The sequence below is a fragment of the Lonchura striata genome, chromosome 1 (assembly GCF_050655825.1).
Source record: "Lonchura striata isolate lonStrDom1 chromosome 1, ASM5065582v1, whole genome shotgun sequence".
Classification (NCBI taxonomy): domain Eukaryota; kingdom Metazoa; phylum Chordata; class Aves; order Passeriformes; family Estrildidae; genus Lonchura; species Lonchura striata.
In genome coordinates this window covers 46,120,741-46,142,153 of record NC_140703.1, presented here as the reverse complement: position 1 = coordinate 46,142,153, position 21,413 = coordinate 46,120,741, and the positions used below count along the sequence as shown (strand labels likewise).

Sequence of the window (21,413 nt, the reverse complement as noted above, 5' to 3'; positions counted from 1 at the left end):
CAACAACACTGAGAACTACTCCTTTGTAAATATTCTTGATTAAGCATCAAAAACTTCTGTTAAAGGTCCATCAGCAAAGGGAATCGCACTCAAACAAAGGGCTGCTGAAAAGACTCTAGGGTGACTATTAGCTACCAAACGGACAGAACTATAGCAGAAAAAATTCACTGTTAATAGCACTACAGACATAAATACCCTCCTGTGATTAAAAAGCAACCTTAAGAATTTATAATTTTTAAGAATACTGATGGTAATAGAGGTCCATGAAGAAAATTATTCAAACTGAAACAGCTTTCAGTAAAGCTACAGATGTCACCAGGGAAATGGAAAACAGTTTTAGAAAAGAAACCAGAAGAGGAGGACTCAGTGACCTGAGTAAACCAGAAGCTAGGGGAGATGACTACTGCCTCGGAGTATGAGGAAACTCAATATAAAGGAAAGCAAACAATTATTTAAAACACTATATTGGCATGATATCAAATAACTCAAACTAGACTGCAAATTAAGCCTGTCTGGAAATAAAGAGAATCTAAAATTGTCTTCATGTAGTGAAGCTAAAATCCTTGTCATTTTCAATATGAAGTTTGAGATGTTGATGAATAAAATCTGTTGTGGTCATTTCAAGTTTTGGGCTATGCTTGATTACTAAGAATCCTGAAAACTGAGGAAATGGTCTGAAACAATCTCAAGAAATCACCTGGAGAACAGCAGACCTGCATTTTCCAACTCTCCAATTAGCTGTAGTCTGCAAAGGGTTGGGTATAATGAATAAACAGACTCAAGACTGCCCTTGCACAGCTCTTCTACTTCATTCACCCTATGGATTTAACAGAAAAATAGTAGATTATTTTTATTTAATATCAGCAAGTAATTCCAAATACTCATAACATAGTTTCCATACAGTGAACAGAATTTAAACAACAAAACTCTTCAGTCTAGAGTTACTGTGTATTACCATTCAAATTCAAAAAAATTAAGTTTGTCAATAAACGAAAACACAGTAAGGACACAGAAACTCCAAAATCGATGTGATAGCTCAGCTAAAGAAGAGCACTCAGCAATGGAATCCACTTAAGAGGTCCACAAAGTAAGGCGTGTGTACAGGAAATGTATCTTCAATTAGCACACAAATCACATATGCACAGATGACAAACTGAAGATAAAAAAACACAGAGCTGCAGTCTGGAAGTAGTTTTTATCCTGTGCATGAGTCTTTATTTGAACCCATAAAACCCCCTGATAGTCTTTCATACATAACCTGTAACTACAAACAATACATTTTGTACATCTCACTTTCTAACATCACAGTATTTGCATACAATTTGTTACCTGGCATCTTTAAGACTGTCATGGAAAGCAGAGAATTCCTTATCTCGTAGAGACTGAAGAGCATCATACAGTGATTCATGGTAGCCTGGAAATCCTGCTTCATCTCTAACAAATAAAACAAAAGTTAACATAGAATAAAATGAAAACCATATTTCTCTATAAAGAAGTCAATTTTGTCTTTGAAACAAATATTTTTAGTTGCACATTTTCTGCTGTTAGATAGGTTGCTGTTTTGCACAATAAAAACAATCACACAATGCTTTACATTTAAATTAATTTAATGTTTTTATAAATTCCAGCTGTTCTTGTTATAGCTCACCTATACAAAGTTTGTTCTGATCATGGCATGGCATATGCCCTTCAACAGGCCAGTGTCTAAACAATGACCTTAAGATCGTGAGGAGAAGAGAACGAGCACACAAAGAGTTTGTTCCCCATCCTGCTGTAAGAGTTTTAGGAGAAAAATTCTCCTGACTACTAAAAATAGATGTAGGAATTACTGAAGATCCCATCATGTGACTTTTTTTGCTTTTGCCAAAACATAGTGAGTCTATTCTGTATTCCTCCTAAACTTGCAATGATGCAGCTGTACTAAGGAAGGACAGAGTTCACACTAGATCCTGGTCAGCCATAACCAATAACTGCTGTCATGCATCCTGCAGTATCCTCTCTCCGAGACATTACTCCTTGTGGGGGAGTAGCCATGAATCAATACTGGTGTTTGCTTATCCAGGACTTGATAACCTCTCATGGCTTACTAAGTAATATTTTCCCTATTTTCTTATAAATTAAATACTAAAAGCTCTCTCTATACCTCTCTTGTACTTAAGATACAACTATTATATGAGTCAAAAATGGAAAATTTCAGTTTAGCGTTACGAACAATCCTGTGTACAGTTTCCCAGGAAGACAAAAAGCATTCAAACCAGACAAGTCTAAGTGAAAAACACTGCTTTTCAATTCAGTGATTAAGATGAATTAAGTGACCTGCTTCACAGAAACTATATTCTAATTTTGTCTTTTCTTGCTTGGATCTGACCCTATTGCCTTTTGCCTAAAGAACTAGCAAAAAGATAAGGTGGTTTACTTGACAGAAGAGATGTGGCTCCACTGCATATTCCTCCATGCTGCCTGATAGCGTATTTCCTGGAGTTCTGCACACCACTCACTGTTTTCATGTTCCAGCCCTTTTAAGTACATGGAAAGAGTGTGGCAAAGCCCAAAATTCTGCAAAGCCTGGAATCAAGAAAATGACTCAAAATTGATTTTCCTCCTTTATTAAACTGAATTGGTATTTTTTAACGGCTTTGTTTACTATTGGAAGCAAAGAACCCTTTGCAGGAAAGATAGGATCATAACTATTTCTAAACATTACATGTAAAATGAAAACTTTTTAATAAGACTACCAATCACACTATTGACATCTGCAACTCCAGGAAAATGGTTTTAGCCACCACTTTGGCTGGCATTCTTTGAAATAAATTTTCACATTAACATTTCACATTAACTAATAAATTTTCAAATTAACTATCAGCACACATTTCTCCAGGCCAACATTCCTGGGTGGTAAGTCAAAATGAATTTTACTTCTTAATGAACCATTTCTCCTGATGAGGATTTGAAAAGATTTTCTGTAATTTCTATGTTTGAAGGCCATAATGTCTTTATGATTGTGACCTATTAATCCGGTTACATGTCAAGCCAGTATGAAGGAAAAACACAATGGAATTTTAACAGTGATACTAAATAATTTGTGGTAAGAAAGTAAAAGTACCATAGTGAACTTAAATGAGAGGAAACATATTCTACATATGAATACATATGTAGAATATGAATACATATTCTACATATGAATATTAAACATATTCATACATATTCAGTGCTACATTATTATACAACTGGTATTAACATTTTTAGGCTAAGAAAGCAACGCATTTTAAGGGTTCAAAATAACACAAATTCTTTTTATCTACTGTATCAGAAAAACTACGGCTTCATAATGGAGAAGTTTAAAGAATGATATAGCAAAAACAACCAATTGCATTACTTTCTATATCCTGTCATTTTAGAAGCTGGCCAAAATCTGGAATAATATTGAATATAATTATTTTTAAGTATTTCACACAATTCATTACCCATGATGGGTATTATGGGTGAGAGACAAGAGGACCAAGAATCTTAATGTTTTCAGAACAAATACTGAGTTGTCTTATATTACACAGTTTAGATGCCTATGACAATAGGCTAGACTTAATGAACAAAGAGATCACTTTCCTAAAACTATTTTAGACTCACTACAAATGACTCAATATGATGAATATCACTTCTTACACTCATTTCCTCTTATAAAATAGTATTACCTCTATTATTCCTGCCTGGCGAGTAGATGGAGAGAGGCTTGTCTCAAGGTCATATGTTACAAGGGCTTTCTCCCATACTGCTTCATGCTCATATGTTCTTATCCTGTTGTAAGTGAAAAAGAAGTTTTCAGTTTAAGTTCCTTACTAGTAAATTAAAGCAATGCCTTTAAAGAACATAGGAACATGAATAAATTATACCGTGCCAATGGCTGCAACATTCTTCCTCCACCACAGCCATAAAGGCTGTCAGGTTCTCCAATGCTTCTATAGATGTCCATGAGAACATCCTGGAACATGCACCACAAAACAAAGAACTATTATTTTGGAACCAGCTCAAGTTAGTTTTACATAAAGCATATCAGTTTATAAATGTTTTTACAGGTAACATAATTGCTTAATCTTCCTTTATGTAGTATCTGAGCTTGCTATCATGACTGGGAAAAAAAGTGACGCAGTCTAGCCAAACTCTTCAGGCCTACTTATAATGCTAATTTATTTTTTAAAGATCTAGAGCTGGACCTTAGGTGGGCTAGTTGAAAAGTAAAAGGCAATAGTAGTAAATGAGCATTAGCTACACCAATTAAGCAATGCATTAAGTCATACAAGCGTAGTTCTGGAATAACGAACTATGGAAAGAAGTTAACTTAGAAAAGACTACTGGATCAGATTTGATATATCAAATAAACCCGAAGGAGGTAATACTACTTTGGTTTACTTTGGTTTTGATAATTACAACTCCTACATCACTTGCTGATTTTTAGTGAATATATATCTGTGACAAAACAAACTGAAAAATATTTGGCTGGCTACCACCCTGAATTCAGTTATTTTGGGAAACAAAGACTCAATTTAATTTGTCTGTAAAGCAACTGAATTAACTTTGAATTAAAGTATGAGGAGGACTTTAAAACACATTTTTAAAATTCCATTAGATCTACCCTCGTCTAAGATGAAACCTATTGTTAATTGTAGTTATACGAGATGGTTTGCATTCAGATTAGGAAGCACACACAAGTACCTGCAAACTTAGGCCAGTTTCTTCTTTACTTTTCTCATTCAAAGTAGTAATAGGTGTTCTTTGACTTTCCTCTTCAAATGTCAAACGCTTAGCTGCTTTAAAAGAAGATCTAAAAGAAATGTTTCAATATGCAATTTCATATAGAGAACTAAAGAAATTCTGAGACAACACTCAAGAAAAAAGGGGCACAAACAATAAATGCAAGACTGCCATAATCCCAGGTTATTCAGTATGGCTCATCAGAATGAGGAAGTGATTAGTTGAGCTGGGAATATCAACATCAAGGAGTTTAACACCAAGGAGTTTTTTTGGAGAACCCCCCTACACACACCTTGTAATTTCTAATATTTTATAAATCAAATTATTTTTGTGAATGCCTGAAATGTTCTTTCTCTGTGAAAGAATAAAAGCAGCTAGTTAATATATGTGCATATAACCAAACTTTTGTTGTATTTTCACTACCTGACAGTGGTTTGTCCCAAAACCTAAACTAGTTCCATATTTTGATCTTGCTAGACCAGAAAACAAAGATAATTGTCTGTTATGGAAGAAAGCTCCTACAAGGATAATTTAGCTGTATTCACAGAATTCTGGTCATCATTCTGGGGTTTACTTTCTCCCCTTTATTAACTTCTGGCTGTAATTTAACCAACAGCACTAAGAAAAGTTTCGGATTACAAGTCAACATGACACTGTTCTGAGGCTTGGATCGCATTCAGGAGTGGAAATATTTTCCATGTCCATATACACAGCTATGGAATATTTTTACAGCTCCCTTGACATTCCATATAACTAAAACCAAAACACTGTTGGGACTCACAAAACATGATTCATTTTACCAGAAATGTCAAGAAACCTCAAGAAGAGGTTTCCTCCTACCTTTCTTGCTGCTTGTCCCTATTTATCTTGTCTGCGTAGATTTCTGCGTAGAGCAAGGCTGTGAAGTGAGCAGCACAAGACTGTGCTGCTATAGCAACCTCCAGATAATTCAGATCTAGCCAGAAGCTGTCATCAAAAACTGTGCCTGAAACAGATCTGATTAAATAAAGACTTTAATACTGCTGTAACAGACCTTTTCTCTAGCATTAAACAAAATAAACCCAGTATTAACTACAAAGCTTTCAAAAGCCTAACTTTATCTTAGCTCCTGGAAAACCCATACCACAAGAAGTTTATCAGACAAAAAGGTTTTAGAAAACTCCTTCAGCACAGTTGGAACACTTTAAGGGTAGCCATATCACTTCTGTAACAAATACAAGGTCACTACTATATCTTGTCTTTTAACCAACATGTTCTCTACCATGTTCTTTTTTTTTAAAATCTAGAGCACCAAGAGATGTTTGAACAGTCACAATTAAATTAAGGCAACGTTTTGAAAAGCTTGGATTCACCTCTTTTGTCTTCTCAGGTAATCAACAACAGCAAGCATGGCTCTTCGAGATACTTTATCCAAGCTTCTAAAATTATGGGTTTCTTGATCTGGGATGTATATTTCAAAGGAAAGAATATAATGAACTTTTGTCATATCATATTCATTTACAAAATAAAAAAATCTATTTTGCAGGCAAGAAAATAACTAAAAACTTCCTTGAATTGCATTTCCAAAATTAAATTAACAGTTTGTCACAAAATGTATTTCTTCTCCTTACATGATGTTAGTGAGATTACAATAATTTGTACTTCAATTTGATGAAATTATCTTTGTATTATTAGTTTATGGATTCTATTTCTTCTTACGGAATTCAGAGATGAGCTAACATCACTGCAAAAAGCTCTGTAACAGACTTCTGCCATTAGGCTTCCACCATGTAATGTTATTCCAAAGTCATAGAAATTAAATTACCGCATTGCAGACTTTTTGTGTATGGCTACACAAAATCCCCTAACTTCCACATACAGGTACATACTTTAAAAGAATCTATGTTTCTATGTGTTGCTTCTTGATTTAAAAAAAAAAAAAATTCACACAGCTACAGGTTGTGCTCTGGTATTTGGGTTAATAATTTCTTCATTCCTCTGGTCATTTCTGAATTACCAATTGCAAGAAACAAGAAACAGGGAGCATGCAAGCAAAGGTTTGATTACTACTGCATTACAGTAAGGTGCAGTAGTAGCAATTTCCTCTAAAGAATGCAAAAGACACATTAAGAAAGTATCTTGGCATTTTTTCTGCTCCAACAAACAGAAATGGATGTGTTCATAAGCATTTAATTCTCCCATGTCTAACTGCTTGGGTTTTTCCCATTTGGATCCTGATGGATTGGAATGAAATCTATCTAGATTTTCTAGGAAGAGTTTTCTCCTTGTTCTCACAGGATAACAGTTTCTCGTTGAAGATGATTAAAATTTTTGCTTTGAATACTGATGTTCTATCACACCAATTTTGGAATTAACATATCTTTGCTCTGTTGGCTACTGTACCTCCAGTTTACCTGTAAACAATCTGTCATACAATGAGCTGTGTGCTGCTTCATGGTTTTGGGTATTTCTTTTGTTACCAGGACAGTTTTTCATCTGGAGAACTCCATTTAAAGCTTCTGTATTTCTTTCCCTTTTTTTATTTTTTATTTTTTTCATTTATTGCCTCAGTAAGATTCTCTGTGTAGAATTATTTTTTGGAATAATTTCTTCACAGAAGGGGTGATTAGACATTGGAATGAGTTCTCAGGGGGGTGGTGGAGTCACTGTCCCTGGAGGTGTTTAAGGAAAGTCTGGATGTGGCACTCAACGTCATGGTGCAGTCAATGCAGTAGTGTACAGCCACAGGCTGCAACTGAGGATCTCAGAGGTCTTCTCCAAACTAAGTGATTGTGGTTCTGTGAATCAGAGTGTTTGAAGGGGCCTCCATCACTGGTATTCTTGAACTAACTGCAAGTTTCTAGAACTTGGAAAAATTCCTTCATATTTTTATTAGAGCATTTTGGGTCACTCTGTACATCTGAGCATAAGATTGTGAGTTGTAGAAAGAGCCTGTTACCTGAATTCAAGAATGTAACTGTTCCAGTATTTCAGTCCAGGCTAATGAGCATCCAAGCAAGTACTTTAAAATACACCTAGCATTATTAGGGTTATTTACACCACTCTTAGGAAAAACTGCAATACTAAGGGTTCCCCTTCCTCTCTGGCAACCTGAAGCTTGCATGACTTGCCTGTAAAGAGACTGCAAGAGATTGTACACACTCTTTCCTTTGGTGATTTGTCACTGAAGAAGGGAGTTAGAAGATATAGCACAGTAGCTACTGCATCAAAAAAACCCAAACCAAATCAAACCAAAAAAACAAACCTACACTAATCTGAAGTTACTGTACTTATTTCAGCTCCTGAAAAAAGTGCATGTACAATGGTACATGCAGTGTCTAATAACAGTGTCGAACAACAAAGATCTTCCTTTTACACAGATTTCTGCTAACTTCAACCATAATCTAAATGCAAAGTACATGAACAGTTTGTTTAAACGGTGCTTTGCTTTAAAATGAACTTACTGACTTTATCATACTCTGGTGCAGTTCTTTTGGTTACAACTTCCTTTTATTTTGCTGGAATGGAACGGGTCTTCTGAATGTACAGGAAGACTATTATCAGTATAAGGCAGCAATTAAAGCAAGGGTTAGTTTTCTCCAAAGGGAAAATTCAGGTGAAAACTGTTTTTTATTGCTTTTGTTTGAGTAAGAGAGGAATTTAACTGCCAATTAGTAATTTTAAAAGACAGTCCATGACTCAGTCTTGCAGCACTTGACATTGGATAGCATCTGAATTCAGCAAGTGCTGAACATCATTCAGTTATGAATAAGAAAAGAAATTATACATTGGGTGCTGCCAATGAACAGCTTCAAAATTTCTGGTATCTCCATCGAAAAAGATCAGTTGGGCAGAAGCTTCTAAATTCTGCCTACAAGTGCACATCATACATTTGATATCATAAGATAGCTTTTTCACAACCAGAATTCCTCTTTTATCTGAAACGAAAATATTATGGCATTACCTGAATCAGAACTTGGAGTACATCTACTAGAAGAGGCAAATTTGCAACAGGCTGTAAAAAACTTCTGGATATGAAGTGACAAAAGATTTCTCCAAGATTCTTCTGAGTCATGAAGAAGAATATCATGAATCAAGTACGGAAGCAAAGTTTGACACAAGTCTGTTTTCACCTAGAAAATAATAATGCACAGCAGCTGTTAAGAAAGAAATGCTTTTTGGTTGTCTTTCTCAGGTTACAGCCTAATTCACAGCTGCTCAAACAAACGTGATGCTTGAGAAAGGACATAAAAACCACACAACAGGGCCATGCTGGCATTCACTTAAAGGAGCCATATAAAGTTCACCTATGTTTGCAATTATCTCTCAATTCTGTATTTTGAGAATATATTTTCTGAGTACCTGCAATATATGATCACAAAGGCCCTGAATTATTTAATAGCAGAAATAACTACTTGCTATCAAAGTGAGTAATCGTATTTTTTGTGCATCACAGCACACATACATGTACAAATGTATTATTTAGCTCACCTCACAGAGTGGCTTCATCAACTGGAGAACTTCATTTTTCACACCTCCACTGTCCAATATTGTACTAGTTAGGTGCTTGATCCAGGTCTCATGAGTTTCTCCCAGAGGAATCCACAGGTTTGTGTCATCCAGTGTTTCTGAAGAAGCCTCTGTATCATTAGCAGACACTACAAGACACTACAGGAAAATTACACATTTCAAATACAAAAAAAATTCCATGGCATTTAAAAAAACATACTGCAATGCACACTTTCAAACATATTAACTATTACTGGTCCTTCAGCTCATTAACAATATCAATTTTGTTCATGTAAATGTAAAGTTTTCCAAGGAAATCTGAAAGTATTAAAAATAAAATTTTACTGGTGACATCAACATGGTCACATTAGGCATCACGTTTAATTTACAAATAAAAAGATTGAAAATTAGGAAATGTCTGATTTATGCACTTTTAATTATGCACTATTTCTGAATTATTTTCCACCATTTTATGCATCAAGTAACACTGGAATCCTGAGAAAGCATTACATTGTCCATTAGGTAATCAAAAATTTTGTGTCTAAATGAAAGTACACACTTTCTAATGTTAAAACAGTAATTTCCAAAGTGAAGGGAAAGCTGCCACTGGTAAAACAGAAATGAGAAGCAGAGATACAAAAGCAATCAGATTTGCAAATATATTGATGCCAAATGTACCATTTATCAAAGCCTACCGCAAACATCTTTTCAAATTCACTTTTTAAAAAAGATAGATATTTCTTTTTCCTCTACTCCATGTGCCATGTATATAAGGTGTATCAGAAATACCTTTTTCCTAGATGTTCTGAAAGGCTGTAGATAGATTAACATGGGATCAGCTTTACTTTTATAAATTTCCCAAAATTCATTGCCAGACTTGGTGGCTAGTATGTTCTTCAAACAGGAAACAGCAGCAGCTCTAACACCAATACTGAAAAAAAGAACATACACAACATTGTTATCATTAATTTAATTCAGGTATTTGATTTTCAAAATCACCTTTGTAAATACACAAGATAAGTAATTCAACAATCTAGGGTGCCATTGCATATTTTCTTTCAGAACAAAGCCTGAGTATTTACTCCACAGCACTTGTATCCTCTACAGCACAGAGGAGACTCTCTGGCTTGCATCCTACTACAGAATTTCTAGGAAACATCCAAGATTGACTGACTAATTAATCTGAGCCTTGGAGAAGCATATGGCTGGTATTAAGAACACTTTCAGAGAGTTACTCTGAGGTGATCTGAACAATGTACAACTTAATGGTTCCTATTTTGCTTTTGAGTTAACTAAATAAATAAGTATACTCACCAATTATCTGTTAAAGCAGTGTTTATTTGAATTAACATTATGAAGACACACTGAAGTTTTCTATCTTCAAATAAACCTGCTGCTCTAGAATCCAGTGCATTTTCAGTACGCTGAAGAGCAGTGGTGGAGAAATCCATGGGACCTATTTCTCCCAAGCAACTTCCAACAGCCTCTGCAAATGCATGTCATTTTATAGTCTTTCTGTAGTCTCATACATACTAAAACAAGGTCTTACCCTACTTTTAGAACTGAGACTTTTATGGGGTAAAAAGCTGCAAATATTTATAAATAATCACTTAAGAAGCTTTATGATTAAAATTACACGTGAACAAATTTTGCAGCTTAAGACTCATAAATATTAGAGTTATGCTTTTAAACTCAATTTTCTAAGAGTGCCTATAGCTCTGGATTTTCCAGCTTGTATCAGATATGTCTCTTATGTTTGCTTCTGCCAGAAACTTGCAAATGGAAAAGGTCAGAATTACTAATTTTCAATCCCTAAAGGGTATGATAAATACAAACAGAAGCCTGTGTGAGTCCAAACAGTAGACTGCAAACTCAGTAAGAATTAATCTATGTTTTACATAAAAATGTGTATCAATGGTTGTCTCCTCATTTGCTTACCAGTATTTTATCAAAAGTATTTTATCAAAACACACAACTGAAAAAAAACTAAAAAAACAAAACTAAAAGTGATCTTGAAAATAATTTTTAACAAGGGATGTTAAATGTTCATTAGAAAAAAAAAAAAATGTATTTCCCTGCTCTTTCCTTCATACTTTGCAGATGAGTTGAAGTGGAAAGCACAGTGGGAAGTAACAACCACAGTTTCAGTATGGTGTTTACAATGACAGCCATAATTTACCTGTGGGTCTAATTAACTTACCCAGCACTGCTTTTTCTCCTGTATGGTTAACTGCCATCTTGGACAGCTGCAGTAAGCTCACTACCAATTTCACTATTACAGAATCTTCTGGCTTTTCTATCATTCAAAAAGAAAAATAGATGCCAAGCATGTCAGTATATTTGCAATAGAAGTTATTAGAAGAAAACATTGCTTCAGTGTCTTTTACCTACAAATGTCAATATGTATGTATCACTGATGTTGAAGCAAGATGGTATTAAACAGTACATCAGCTAAATTACTCATTTTTCTTATTCATCATGGCTTGGAAAAATGTCTGTGCATTTGAATAAGCCAAAGAATCCCCCAAACTAGAATGCACCTATGCTATTATTTTCAGTGTTTTGATGCAAAAATGATAATTAAATACATTAAATATTAGCATAAGTTGGTGTAAGAATACTATTTGAAATAGTGAAGTCATACTGTGTGGCTCCACTGACAGCCCTTAAGCTAATGTCATCATTCTGTTCTAAATCTGAACTCAAGAAATACCTCAAAATTAGGCTTTCTGTCAGTAATTTCTGAGAATTTGATTAGCTTTCAGTTCCCAAACTAACTTCACCAAATTATAAACTCTCAAGATGGGTACTTCCTTATATATTTACTCCCTGCCTGACGTCTTTTTTTAAAATAAACTTTCCAAACAAAATGGTCTAGGGAAAAATATGATGAATTGTCAGTGTAAGGCAGAAAAAAAAAATGAAAGTAATACTTCTAAAACAAGTACAGATTGGAGTAGAAATCTGGAATCAGACTTTATGCTTACCTTACATCTTTGGAAAAATGAATACATAGAAGTGCTTAACAGAATTTTAAGTGCTTAACAGAATTTTATTATAAGGCAAAAGCCCCATTAAGCTTGCCAGCCCATTTCCAGCAAAGCAAGAGAAAATACTTCTCAGGTTTTGCCTGAGCATATCTTCACACCTAATAACCTCTATAAAATATATCCAACTCCTTTTAAAGTCAGTTATTTTGTTAATCTTCATAGTAAGTAGTATTAAGTGCCATGGTGAATAGATTTTGAAGAAATTACATGGTTTCTCTTGTATAACTGCTCCCAGATTATTTAATCTGTTCTTGTACTGTGATAAAAGTGGTAAGCACGCCCTACTATGCTTCATCACTCTATTCACCAGTCCATACAGCTCTATCTATTCATATTCAATCTCTTTTCCAATCTCACAAGGCTCTTCTCTGATGGAAGCTGTTCCACACAAGCTTGTTGCAGTTTCACTACCTCTGTTCAAAGAGAGGTATCTGTAAAATGCTAAATGATACACAGGATGTGTGGGCCAAAATGCACTTGCACCGTGGCTTTACAACATTACAATTCCCCAGATTTTACTTTGTACTTGTTTACAATTAATCACATCATCTCTTTTTATCTTCCTGTCGTGCACACAAGCTGATGAAGACTTGATGTAGAGGAGAAAAGTGAAATGGTCTGGCACAATTATCTGAAAACCAAACTAGGAAGGAACTGAGTCTGGACTGAGGGGTGAAACACAACCCTGGCACGTGTCAAAATTCAACTAAACTAAATCCTACTATTTGTTCTGAGAGCTTTACTTTCTAACATGCCTTTAATAAACTGAAGCTTCATTTCATTTAAAAGAGGAGTAAAATTCCTATACAAGAAAACACATTAAGCAACCACAAATCAATGTACTTCTACATTATCGTGGTCACTCACAATCATACATGACCCATGACAAATTCTTGAAGGGTATTTTATCCTCTCTGACATGTAACATCTCATTTACTTATTATTCAATTTGCTAAAGATATTTTTGATGCTTTTTGATACTTATGATTAAGAATTATAAATGTCAATCTACTCTGCGTGTCAAATTCTAATATGATTACATTGTTATACATACAAAAAAAATTCCATGTCAAATTAGAATAGGGTACATCATTAAACACCTAAAACCAGGTAGAAAAGAAATAAAACACATAATCAGATATCAATACCCTGGAAAATTTTCAGGAGATCCTTCATCTGATCTTTATACTGTTCCAACTTTTTGCGTAAATCATACAGTCCTTCAAGCCGTGTTAAGGGCAGTGAATCACAAACCCCAGCCGAGAGAAAGTGATTAATTTCCTGCAAAACAACACTGCATTAAGCACACATAGCACACAAATAAAGGCTTCAGGTAAAGAAGTGGCTCTAAGCAAGTTCACAATGTGGATGCAAAGTAAAAGTGGAGACCTACAAGTATTTTCATGGCTGAAACGAGCAATAAAAAGAATCCACGTCTCATTTAAACTGAAACTATAGTTAAGAAAATTAGTCCTCTGTGGAAAGTTTGCATTACAAAAAACACTATGCTGTGAGAAGTATTTTAAAATGCAATTACCTCCAAAAGAGAATATGGTCCTTTACTGTATTTTATTTTCTGTTGAGTTGCTCTCAAATCTTTAAAAGCTGGGTATTCAGGAAAAGGATCTAAGCACTTGATTGCTTGGTACAGACTTTCATTATCCTTATTATCTATCACCAGGTACTTCAATAATCCTAGGACCTGAACATAAAATGTAAATGAAAACCAAAAAAGATAGTGGAACATTTTTAAGCCATATTTCTTACTCAGGTTATAAAGTTTGTATTTCTCTAAGTTTCATAAAACTAGTAAGGTAATTTACTTACAATATTAAAAGTTGTAAGATGTTTAGAGGCTTGGGGAAATCACTATATTCTGAAATGGTGGGGCATTTTTGCTCTTCCTCCTCCCGAACAAAAATCAAAGCTTTTACTATCCCAGCCTGCTGTTTGGTTCTGTCTTTTGATGAAGCTGATTTCAAATGCTGGCCAATATATTTTCTGTGATAGTCACAATAATTTAACAACACACTGCACCCAAGCAGTTCTGGTGTCATTATGACTTTACTGTTCTCACTGAAGTGCTGGTAATTTGGAATTATACAAACATCTATATATCATACCTTACTACCAAATAACTAAACTCTGGCAGAACTTGTACAACGATGTATGTACAACTTAAATAAATGTCAAAGATGTACCGCTTCGGAAAAACATTGTTTTTATGCTTTACTTAAAAATCAGTGCAACTGGATATTCAATCCAAGCACCTTTGAGGAGTTTTAAATCTAAATGATGAGTGGTTTTATTTAAAGATTTGTATTTATCTGCAAATTATCAATTAGCCTCCATTCAATGCTAGAAGAAGAAACAAAAAGGAAGAAACTGAAAAGTGATCACCAGAGGGTGGGCATCCCTGCCAGAGTATGAGAAGGTTTCATATTTGACATCTGTTCCCATTCAATTCAGAGAAATTTCTGTCCTCTCCATTTTATGCCTGCCCAGGGATATCCTGACACGTGGTCTTTGCAGATGTGTATGTGCAGCTGTTTATACAGACATATTGTAAATCTGATCACAATCATGAAGCTGTGAAACAAGACTGCCAGGCTATTTTCAGCTGGGTCGGCACACCCCTCCAGCCGAACTGGAAGTACAAGGAGGAGGAGAGCAAAGGGCTGCAGTGCAACCATGCAGATGCCTATGGTACAATGGAATCAGATTAAGCCAGAAGGCAGCATGAGGGCTGGAGTGCAACAGGCACACTCTTCTGATCTACAGCTACTAATTGTAAATCTGTGAATTCTCTTACATTTTCAACCCCAGCAGAACGCACATGAAGAGCAACACTAGAAGGGAAACAATACTTGTCACATATCAGAAACTGCTGTTTCCCTTTTAAGGCCTATGTGCTATATTTTTTTTTAATTATAATTTATTAAATTAATAGCTGAACTACTAAAATCTATTTTCTGCATATATTTCCTTTTTGTCCTTTAGACACCTTGTACCAAAGGTCTTCATTGTATTTCCCATTAAATCACAGAGCTTTTTAAGGAGTAATTTAGCTGCTTGATGTGCTGTTTGACAAAACAGTAGTACCAAAAGTGAAGTTGCATTAAAAAAAATTAAAAGCATAGTGTTACATCCAAAATAATAGGTTTTATATAAACCTCCAAAGCATAGGATAAAGGAATTAAAATTGAACATGAGTACAGATGAAGCCTTAAGAACAGTGAACGTGAACTGGAAAACTAACAGGTAAGGCATAAGCAGCATCACAAAACTACCTGCTCCTGAATCTGAGACTGGTCCATGGCAAGAGGTATCAGGGTTCCTACAATAACACGAAGGTGAGTCTCCAGAGCATCACTGCAACATGTAACTGCTGTGTGGCAAACATGATGCAGAAGATCACAGCAGAGAGAAAAGCTGCGCATAGATATGTCTCTGATTACGATGGGTCTGTCAGAGGAAACAAAGTGGAATTAAAGAAATACAAACTGGCACTGTCTCAAGTGTCAACACTTAATACATCAAGGAATAATAAGGGAAAAGGAAAATAAAGTCAGGATAAATTGATTCTAAACTTTAAAATTTATCAACTCAATGAATCAGCTCTAAAGACTTAGTTCAGGAGACACAGAGAAACTGAAACAGTGAATTTGACTGATCACTTTAGAAAATGGAATAAAATCTTGTTAAAAAATATACACCAAAAAGAAAATAAAATCCCCAGAAAAGTTTTAGATTATTTTTTGTCAAGACAGTCTTGACAGAACCAGAAAAAATAGAAAACATGCTCTATGATTCCTTCTGTACCTAAAATGACCATTAGTTTTAAAAAAATCAGGCTATAAAGTACACCTGGAAATTATGTAGTGCAGCTTCCTCCCTTAAGCTGTGTCAGCTTCAAATTCAGATCAGGTTCTCAGGGTTTCATTGAGCTCAATTCTGAAATCCCTCTGAAAGGAAGTGTTGCTCTCCATTGCAGCAGCAGCCCCTGCCCCAATTGAGTGTTCAACAAAAGAATAATAACGCCATAATAATGGCATTTACTATAAAATCCACACATCTCAGTGTATGAAATGCTTCAAACCAGCCAAGGAATCAATTTATACATAAACTCAGAGACAAAGAGGCTAATTACTGTCTGGGAAACCCCAAGTTTAAGCTCAAGCAAGAAAGTATCTGTAATCTTCTCATCCAAAAGGTGAGAATCCCACTTAAATTTTAATCTGATGAAGGACCAGTTTTCTCAATCTGAAGGCAAGCTAAGATAACATGTACAATTCTCACTTGCTATAGGTACTTAGTACTGAGACTTTAAATGTCAACACTCAATAAGCACATTTTATTTGACATGTGCTTACTTTGCACTTAATTCCCCATTTTTAATTTTTCTCCCATATGCTTGAAATTCCTAAACACTCTGTCATCAAAATCTCCTAACACTGCTTATTTCTACAATTTGATCGCCTATTACAGATACAAAACCTGCAATATAGCAAAAATCTAACTACAAGGCTAGCACAAAACATTCCATATTTTAGTAAGAGTTCAATGTTTAAATTCTGAAATTATAAAAGAATAGCAACTTGATTTTTTAATTTTAGCAATTTATAATTAATATGACAGATTAATTAACATCTGCTAGCAATATCAGAATGTAAGGTTACAGAAGCAAGGGAGCACAGACAGGAAGAACTAGAGATAATTACTTTGTTTACCTGCTGTTGATGTGGTGAATCAGGGTGTAAATTACATCTCGGAGGACAAAAGCCCAGGCACCTCCTAAACTGTCTTTGATCTCTTTAAGTAACAGACCAACAAACAAGTGATAAATTGTAAGAACTCTGTGTTTCTTATACATGTTTTTTGTATCTGATGCATGCTTACAGAGAGCTAGAAGGATCTTCTGGAATGAATCCTAAAAATGAATAAAATATGAGTAAAAAAAATATTCATAATGTTAATACAGCTAAGAAAAAAACTTCAAAAACTTCAAACCTAAAATAGGCAAAAAAAGCTCCATTATTTTTACTGCTTTAAGCAAACAAAAAGCCTACAGAGAAACCAATTCTCCAAACAGGACTATAAGTTATATAACTTAATTTTCCTTTCTTTAGTCCCCCTACATGAGAAATGCTATGCACATTTTTCAGAAAGCCAAACAGTTATGGCAATGTCTACCAACAGAGAAACATTAACTAAAAACCATGAATACATCAGGTAAAAGCTCAATCTGCATTTTTTCAAACATAATGTTCATGTGTGCAAGATGCAATATTTCACAGAACACAGCTGTACAGGTTGCAACCGTTAAAAGAGTAAACTTAAAAAATACTAGGCAGGTTGTGTAACATTTTAAAAAAACTACTCCACTAGCTGGCAATATTAACTTTTACACTCAAAAGAGTTAGATAAAACATGATTTAGAAAAGTTTTTTTCCTATTTTTAGAGTATTTATAGGTAGGCAACAGAAGTTGTTGACAACATATGCAATAAAACAGCGTAACTTTAAACAGATACATTTCTAAGGAACAAACTTAGAAGACATTAATATGTTTATGATTTATAAAGCCGTATAATTTCCTATGTTTTCATATTTGCCTTTAACAAATGAAAATCAAGTGTCAAAAAATACCATTAAGTATAAAATTTCACCTTGTCAGTAAAAGTAAGTCAATTTTATAATTTCATTGTAGGTTGTAGTTAGTTAAAACTGACCAAATATAATTATTTTAAAACATTCTTCAGACATGTGACAAATATGCCACATTCTAAATTGTGCCTGGTACAGAGATTTTCTCAACCTTTAAAATAATCTCCTCTACTTTATATGTGTTATACAATGCATCTAATTACATAATTTACAGTTATGTAAGACATATTACACGCATAATATAATAATTAACTAATATAATTATATAATGCACATAACTCTGTCCCTGAATTTAGGACATCTTCCACTTCAAAAGGCAAACAAATGAATAGAAAAGGGTCTAAGGTTGTTTATTTTCTTTACAAAGAAATGATGACAATGTCTAATTTAACTAAAGGGTATCCAAAATAAAAATTTTGCATTCTACAGGAAAAAAAAAAATCATTATTTTCTTACATTATACATCATAATACTTACAGGGCTTTTAGAAAGAACTGCTACAATACTTTTTAACTTGCTTTTATGACAGTTGCTAATATGGTCCAAGGTTGCCTTAATCACGTAAGATGGAAAATGAGGTGGATTAGGAGCAGGATCCAGTTCACTACATGAATAAAAAAGATATTTATATTTTTCTTCTCAAAAGTCAAACCACTTGTATTTAATTCAATAAGTGAATATTAATGAATAACATTAATTCCTAGAAAATATCTGCTTTCAGTAAGAAGCATCAAAAGCATTCAGAAAAGTGACACTCATTTTGTAGCTGCTTGTTGTTCCTTTATAGTAGCTTTCAAAACTGTACTTTCTAACATTCTTTTACATATTTTTGAAATATCACATTGTTAAAACCCCATACATATGTCTCATCTAAGGTACTTAGCAAAAAATCTAGTTACAATTCATGGGTAAATCTTTTGCATTTTGTAATTGTGGGAACAATTCAGTTGAGGAAATACAGGGTAGGGAAATTTTCTGTGACCTCAAAAAGAAAAGAAATGCATCATGGTAGTAATAAAAGCACATACACGAAGTTTCATCACTCTTATTCTTACCATTTCCTTCTTAAAAAGAAGAGCTTTGTTTACAAGCAGACACCACAGTTAATAAAATCACTGCAAAACAATTATTTTAAGAGCTCTTAAATTCTCAGCCATATAACTTTTGGCAGATTTTCATAGAAATGCTTTGGATTCTTTCAACTTACTATTTTTACAATAAAGTTATCTTCTTCAAGAACTTTACAAAATGCAATGTTTTCCCAAAAATTTTGTATGTGAAAATAAAAATCTGAAAAATTATTATGCACATAGGGATATTTTAGGACAACAACAAAGACTGAAAAGGTAATAAACAAGAAGGTATTTATGGCACTAGGCTATTTCTATTATTTAGGAGTTTGTTTGTCATTGCTTAACCAATCTCCTTACCAAAGACGGGAGCTGTCACTGCAAGAACCACTAAGAAACAGTTCACTTACCCTCTCCATGACTTCAAGTTATTAAAAACCATTAAATCACTTTAATTTAGAGACTAAAACCTGACCAATTTTACAGAGGGCAGTCCATTTAAATGTGAACTTATGTCAATTGGCAGTGCCACAACAGTCCAGCTCAACACCATACAACCGCACTCCCTGGCCCACTGCTCATTCCTTCCACGAGCTGCAGTATTGCACAGCTTCTCCTCCTGATCTTGAGGAGTAAGGAGGTATGACTATGATAAATCATTACTAGTAACTATAAACCCTCTCAGCTTCAGGGTTACCTCCTCTTATGCCTGAAGGGCAAATTTTAATGCACAATGTTATACAAACACACTCAGCATTTAGAAAATTTGCACGTACATACCTTATATATTTACTTAGATCAGACCCTTCTTCAACTGTGGTGCCAGCTGGTTCATGTAAAGTCATCAGCAGTTCAACCACAATCTCTGGCAAGTTACTATGAGATAAACTGTCCATTTGCTACAAGAAGAAAAACAGCATTTTAATTAGAAAAAGGTATTACAGCCACAATTATTTCTTTGGCTTCTGAGAAAGCCTACTTCTGGTCTAGATTCTCTACTTGTTCCATCACCCATGACATACAATTAATTCATCAATTAAGCCTGGTTAAGCTTCTCTATGGCAGTCACAGGTAGAACAATCTGCTTCCCTACAGTATAAAGAAAAAAAAAAGAAGTTTCACTTTACAACTAGTTCTTAACATAGTTTGCCTTTGGAGAAGATGGCTCCTCAAAAGCATTAACAAAATATTTTAAGAGGAAAATGTGACAAATATACAACAGAGAAACTCAGGGTTGTACAATGAACGGTAAAAAAAATGTATTGCATTATGAAAAAACTATGCTTCAGTCAACTTTCTGCCTGAAAGTTTCTATTGACCAGCTCCTTGAAATCTTTGGGATAAAATTTGTCTAGTTTGAATTCAGTAAAATACTACTTTTGAACCTATAAATTTGAACTATTTACATAATATATGATTTTTTCATTCTGGTCTGTCAAACACCATAGAACTCAATTTACACATACCTGTTTTCCTAAGCAGTTTTCATCCTTAAGCACATCATAGACTTTAGAAGCCATTGCTCTTTGCTCTGCTACTTCACTCTTTTCATGGCTTTGATAGGCAAAGTACGGGAGGATATTGACAAGTAACTTTGGAAAGCAGTCTGCCAGAACTTGTCTCCAATCCTTCTCAATCTTGTTGGCAAGTGATTTCACATCTTCAAACTGACTTCTAATCACCAGGTGTGGAACCAAAACTTTGTAACAAGACCTACATGTAGTAAATAAATTTCCAAAGTGTCCTTATTTAAAAATACTTTTTAAAAAAAACTTGAGCATCATATAGCAAATACCATTCCTCTACTGTATAATTAAACTTCCAATCATTGTTTAGCTACTGCTACACATACACAAAAAAAGAAGAAAATCTTACCTGCATAAATATAGCATACATGATGCTTGGAATACATTTCAGAAGATCTCAAAACATCACCTTACAACAAAATCCTGATGCATTACTACATTTAGCAATTTGAGATCCTGTGTCATGATTGTACATAAAATCTAAATAATACTTTCATCATCTAGCAAACTTACCTGTAGAACTCCTCAAGGCTAGCATAGTTCAGAAGAACATAAGGAAATGCAGACAGGCTGTATCCAGTGTCATTTATTTTCAGCCACTCCATCACCAAATAGTCTAAATGTGATGTCATGAAGTCTTCTATACTTTTATAGCCAAAAATGTCAGACACTTTTTTCAAAACCTGAAATGCATGAATAAGTAATGCAAAAATAGCATAGAGAATAAATGGTATTATGGCAAACTGACAATATTACATCTCCATGTGTACCCTCCAGCCTTTTAATGAATATTTGTGTAACTCAGCCCTTGTTTAGCATAAGCCATTTTATTATTCGTATTGCCATATCTCAGAAGAGTGCAATCAA

General features: G+C 34.3%; 1 protein-coding gene across 4 annotated transcripts in view; it reads right to left on the bottom strand.

Moving 5' to 3' along the window:
- ATM (ATM serine/threonine kinase) overlaps positions 1 to 21,413 on the bottom strand; it is a 56,729-nt gene that overhangs the window by 19,039 nt on the left and 16,277 nt on the right. For all 4 annotated transcript variants that reach the window (XR_014954015.1, XR_014954016.1, XM_085576006.1 and 1 more), the window contains exons 25-45: positions 21,060 to 21,229; positions 20,487 to 20,733; positions 19,801 to 19,919; positions 18,428 to 18,554; positions 17,015 to 17,214; positions 15,575 to 15,749; positions 13,822 to 13,986; positions 13,433 to 13,565; positions 11,435 to 11,530; positions 10,549 to 10,720; positions 10,024 to 10,165; positions 9,217 to 9,393; positions 8,690 to 8,858; positions 6,099 to 6,186; positions 5,587 to 5,742; positions 4,708 to 4,816; positions 3,888 to 3,976; positions 3,690 to 3,792; positions 2,417 to 2,565; positions 1,330 to 1,434; positions 698 to 817 (exon numbers count right to left, since the gene is read on the bottom strand). Coding sequence is in view for 2 of the 4 variants with exons in the window: in XM_085576006.1 (XP_085432132.1) it covers positions 698 to 817; positions 1,330 to 1,434; positions 2,417 to 2,565; positions 3,690 to 3,792; positions 3,888 to 3,976; positions 4,708 to 4,816; positions 5,587 to 5,742; positions 6,099 to 6,186; positions 8,690 to 8,858; positions 9,217 to 9,393; positions 10,024 to 10,165; positions 10,549 to 10,720; positions 11,435 to 11,530; positions 13,433 to 13,565; positions 13,822 to 13,986; positions 15,575 to 15,749; positions 17,015 to 17,214; positions 18,428 to 18,554; positions 19,801 to 19,919; positions 20,487 to 20,733; positions 21,060 to 21,229 (3,011 nt within the window). In the remaining 2 variants the exon portion in view is untranslated. The remainder of the gene's footprint in view (positions 1 to 697; positions 818 to 1,329; positions 1,435 to 2,416; positions 2,566 to 3,689; positions 3,793 to 3,887; positions 3,977 to 4,707; positions 4,817 to 5,586; positions 5,743 to 6,098; positions 6,187 to 8,689; positions 8,859 to 9,216; positions 9,394 to 10,023; positions 10,166 to 10,548; positions 10,721 to 11,434; positions 11,531 to 13,432; positions 13,566 to 13,821; positions 13,987 to 15,574; positions 15,750 to 17,014; positions 17,215 to 18,427; positions 18,555 to 19,800; positions 19,920 to 20,486; positions 20,734 to 21,059; positions 21,230 to 21,413) is intronic.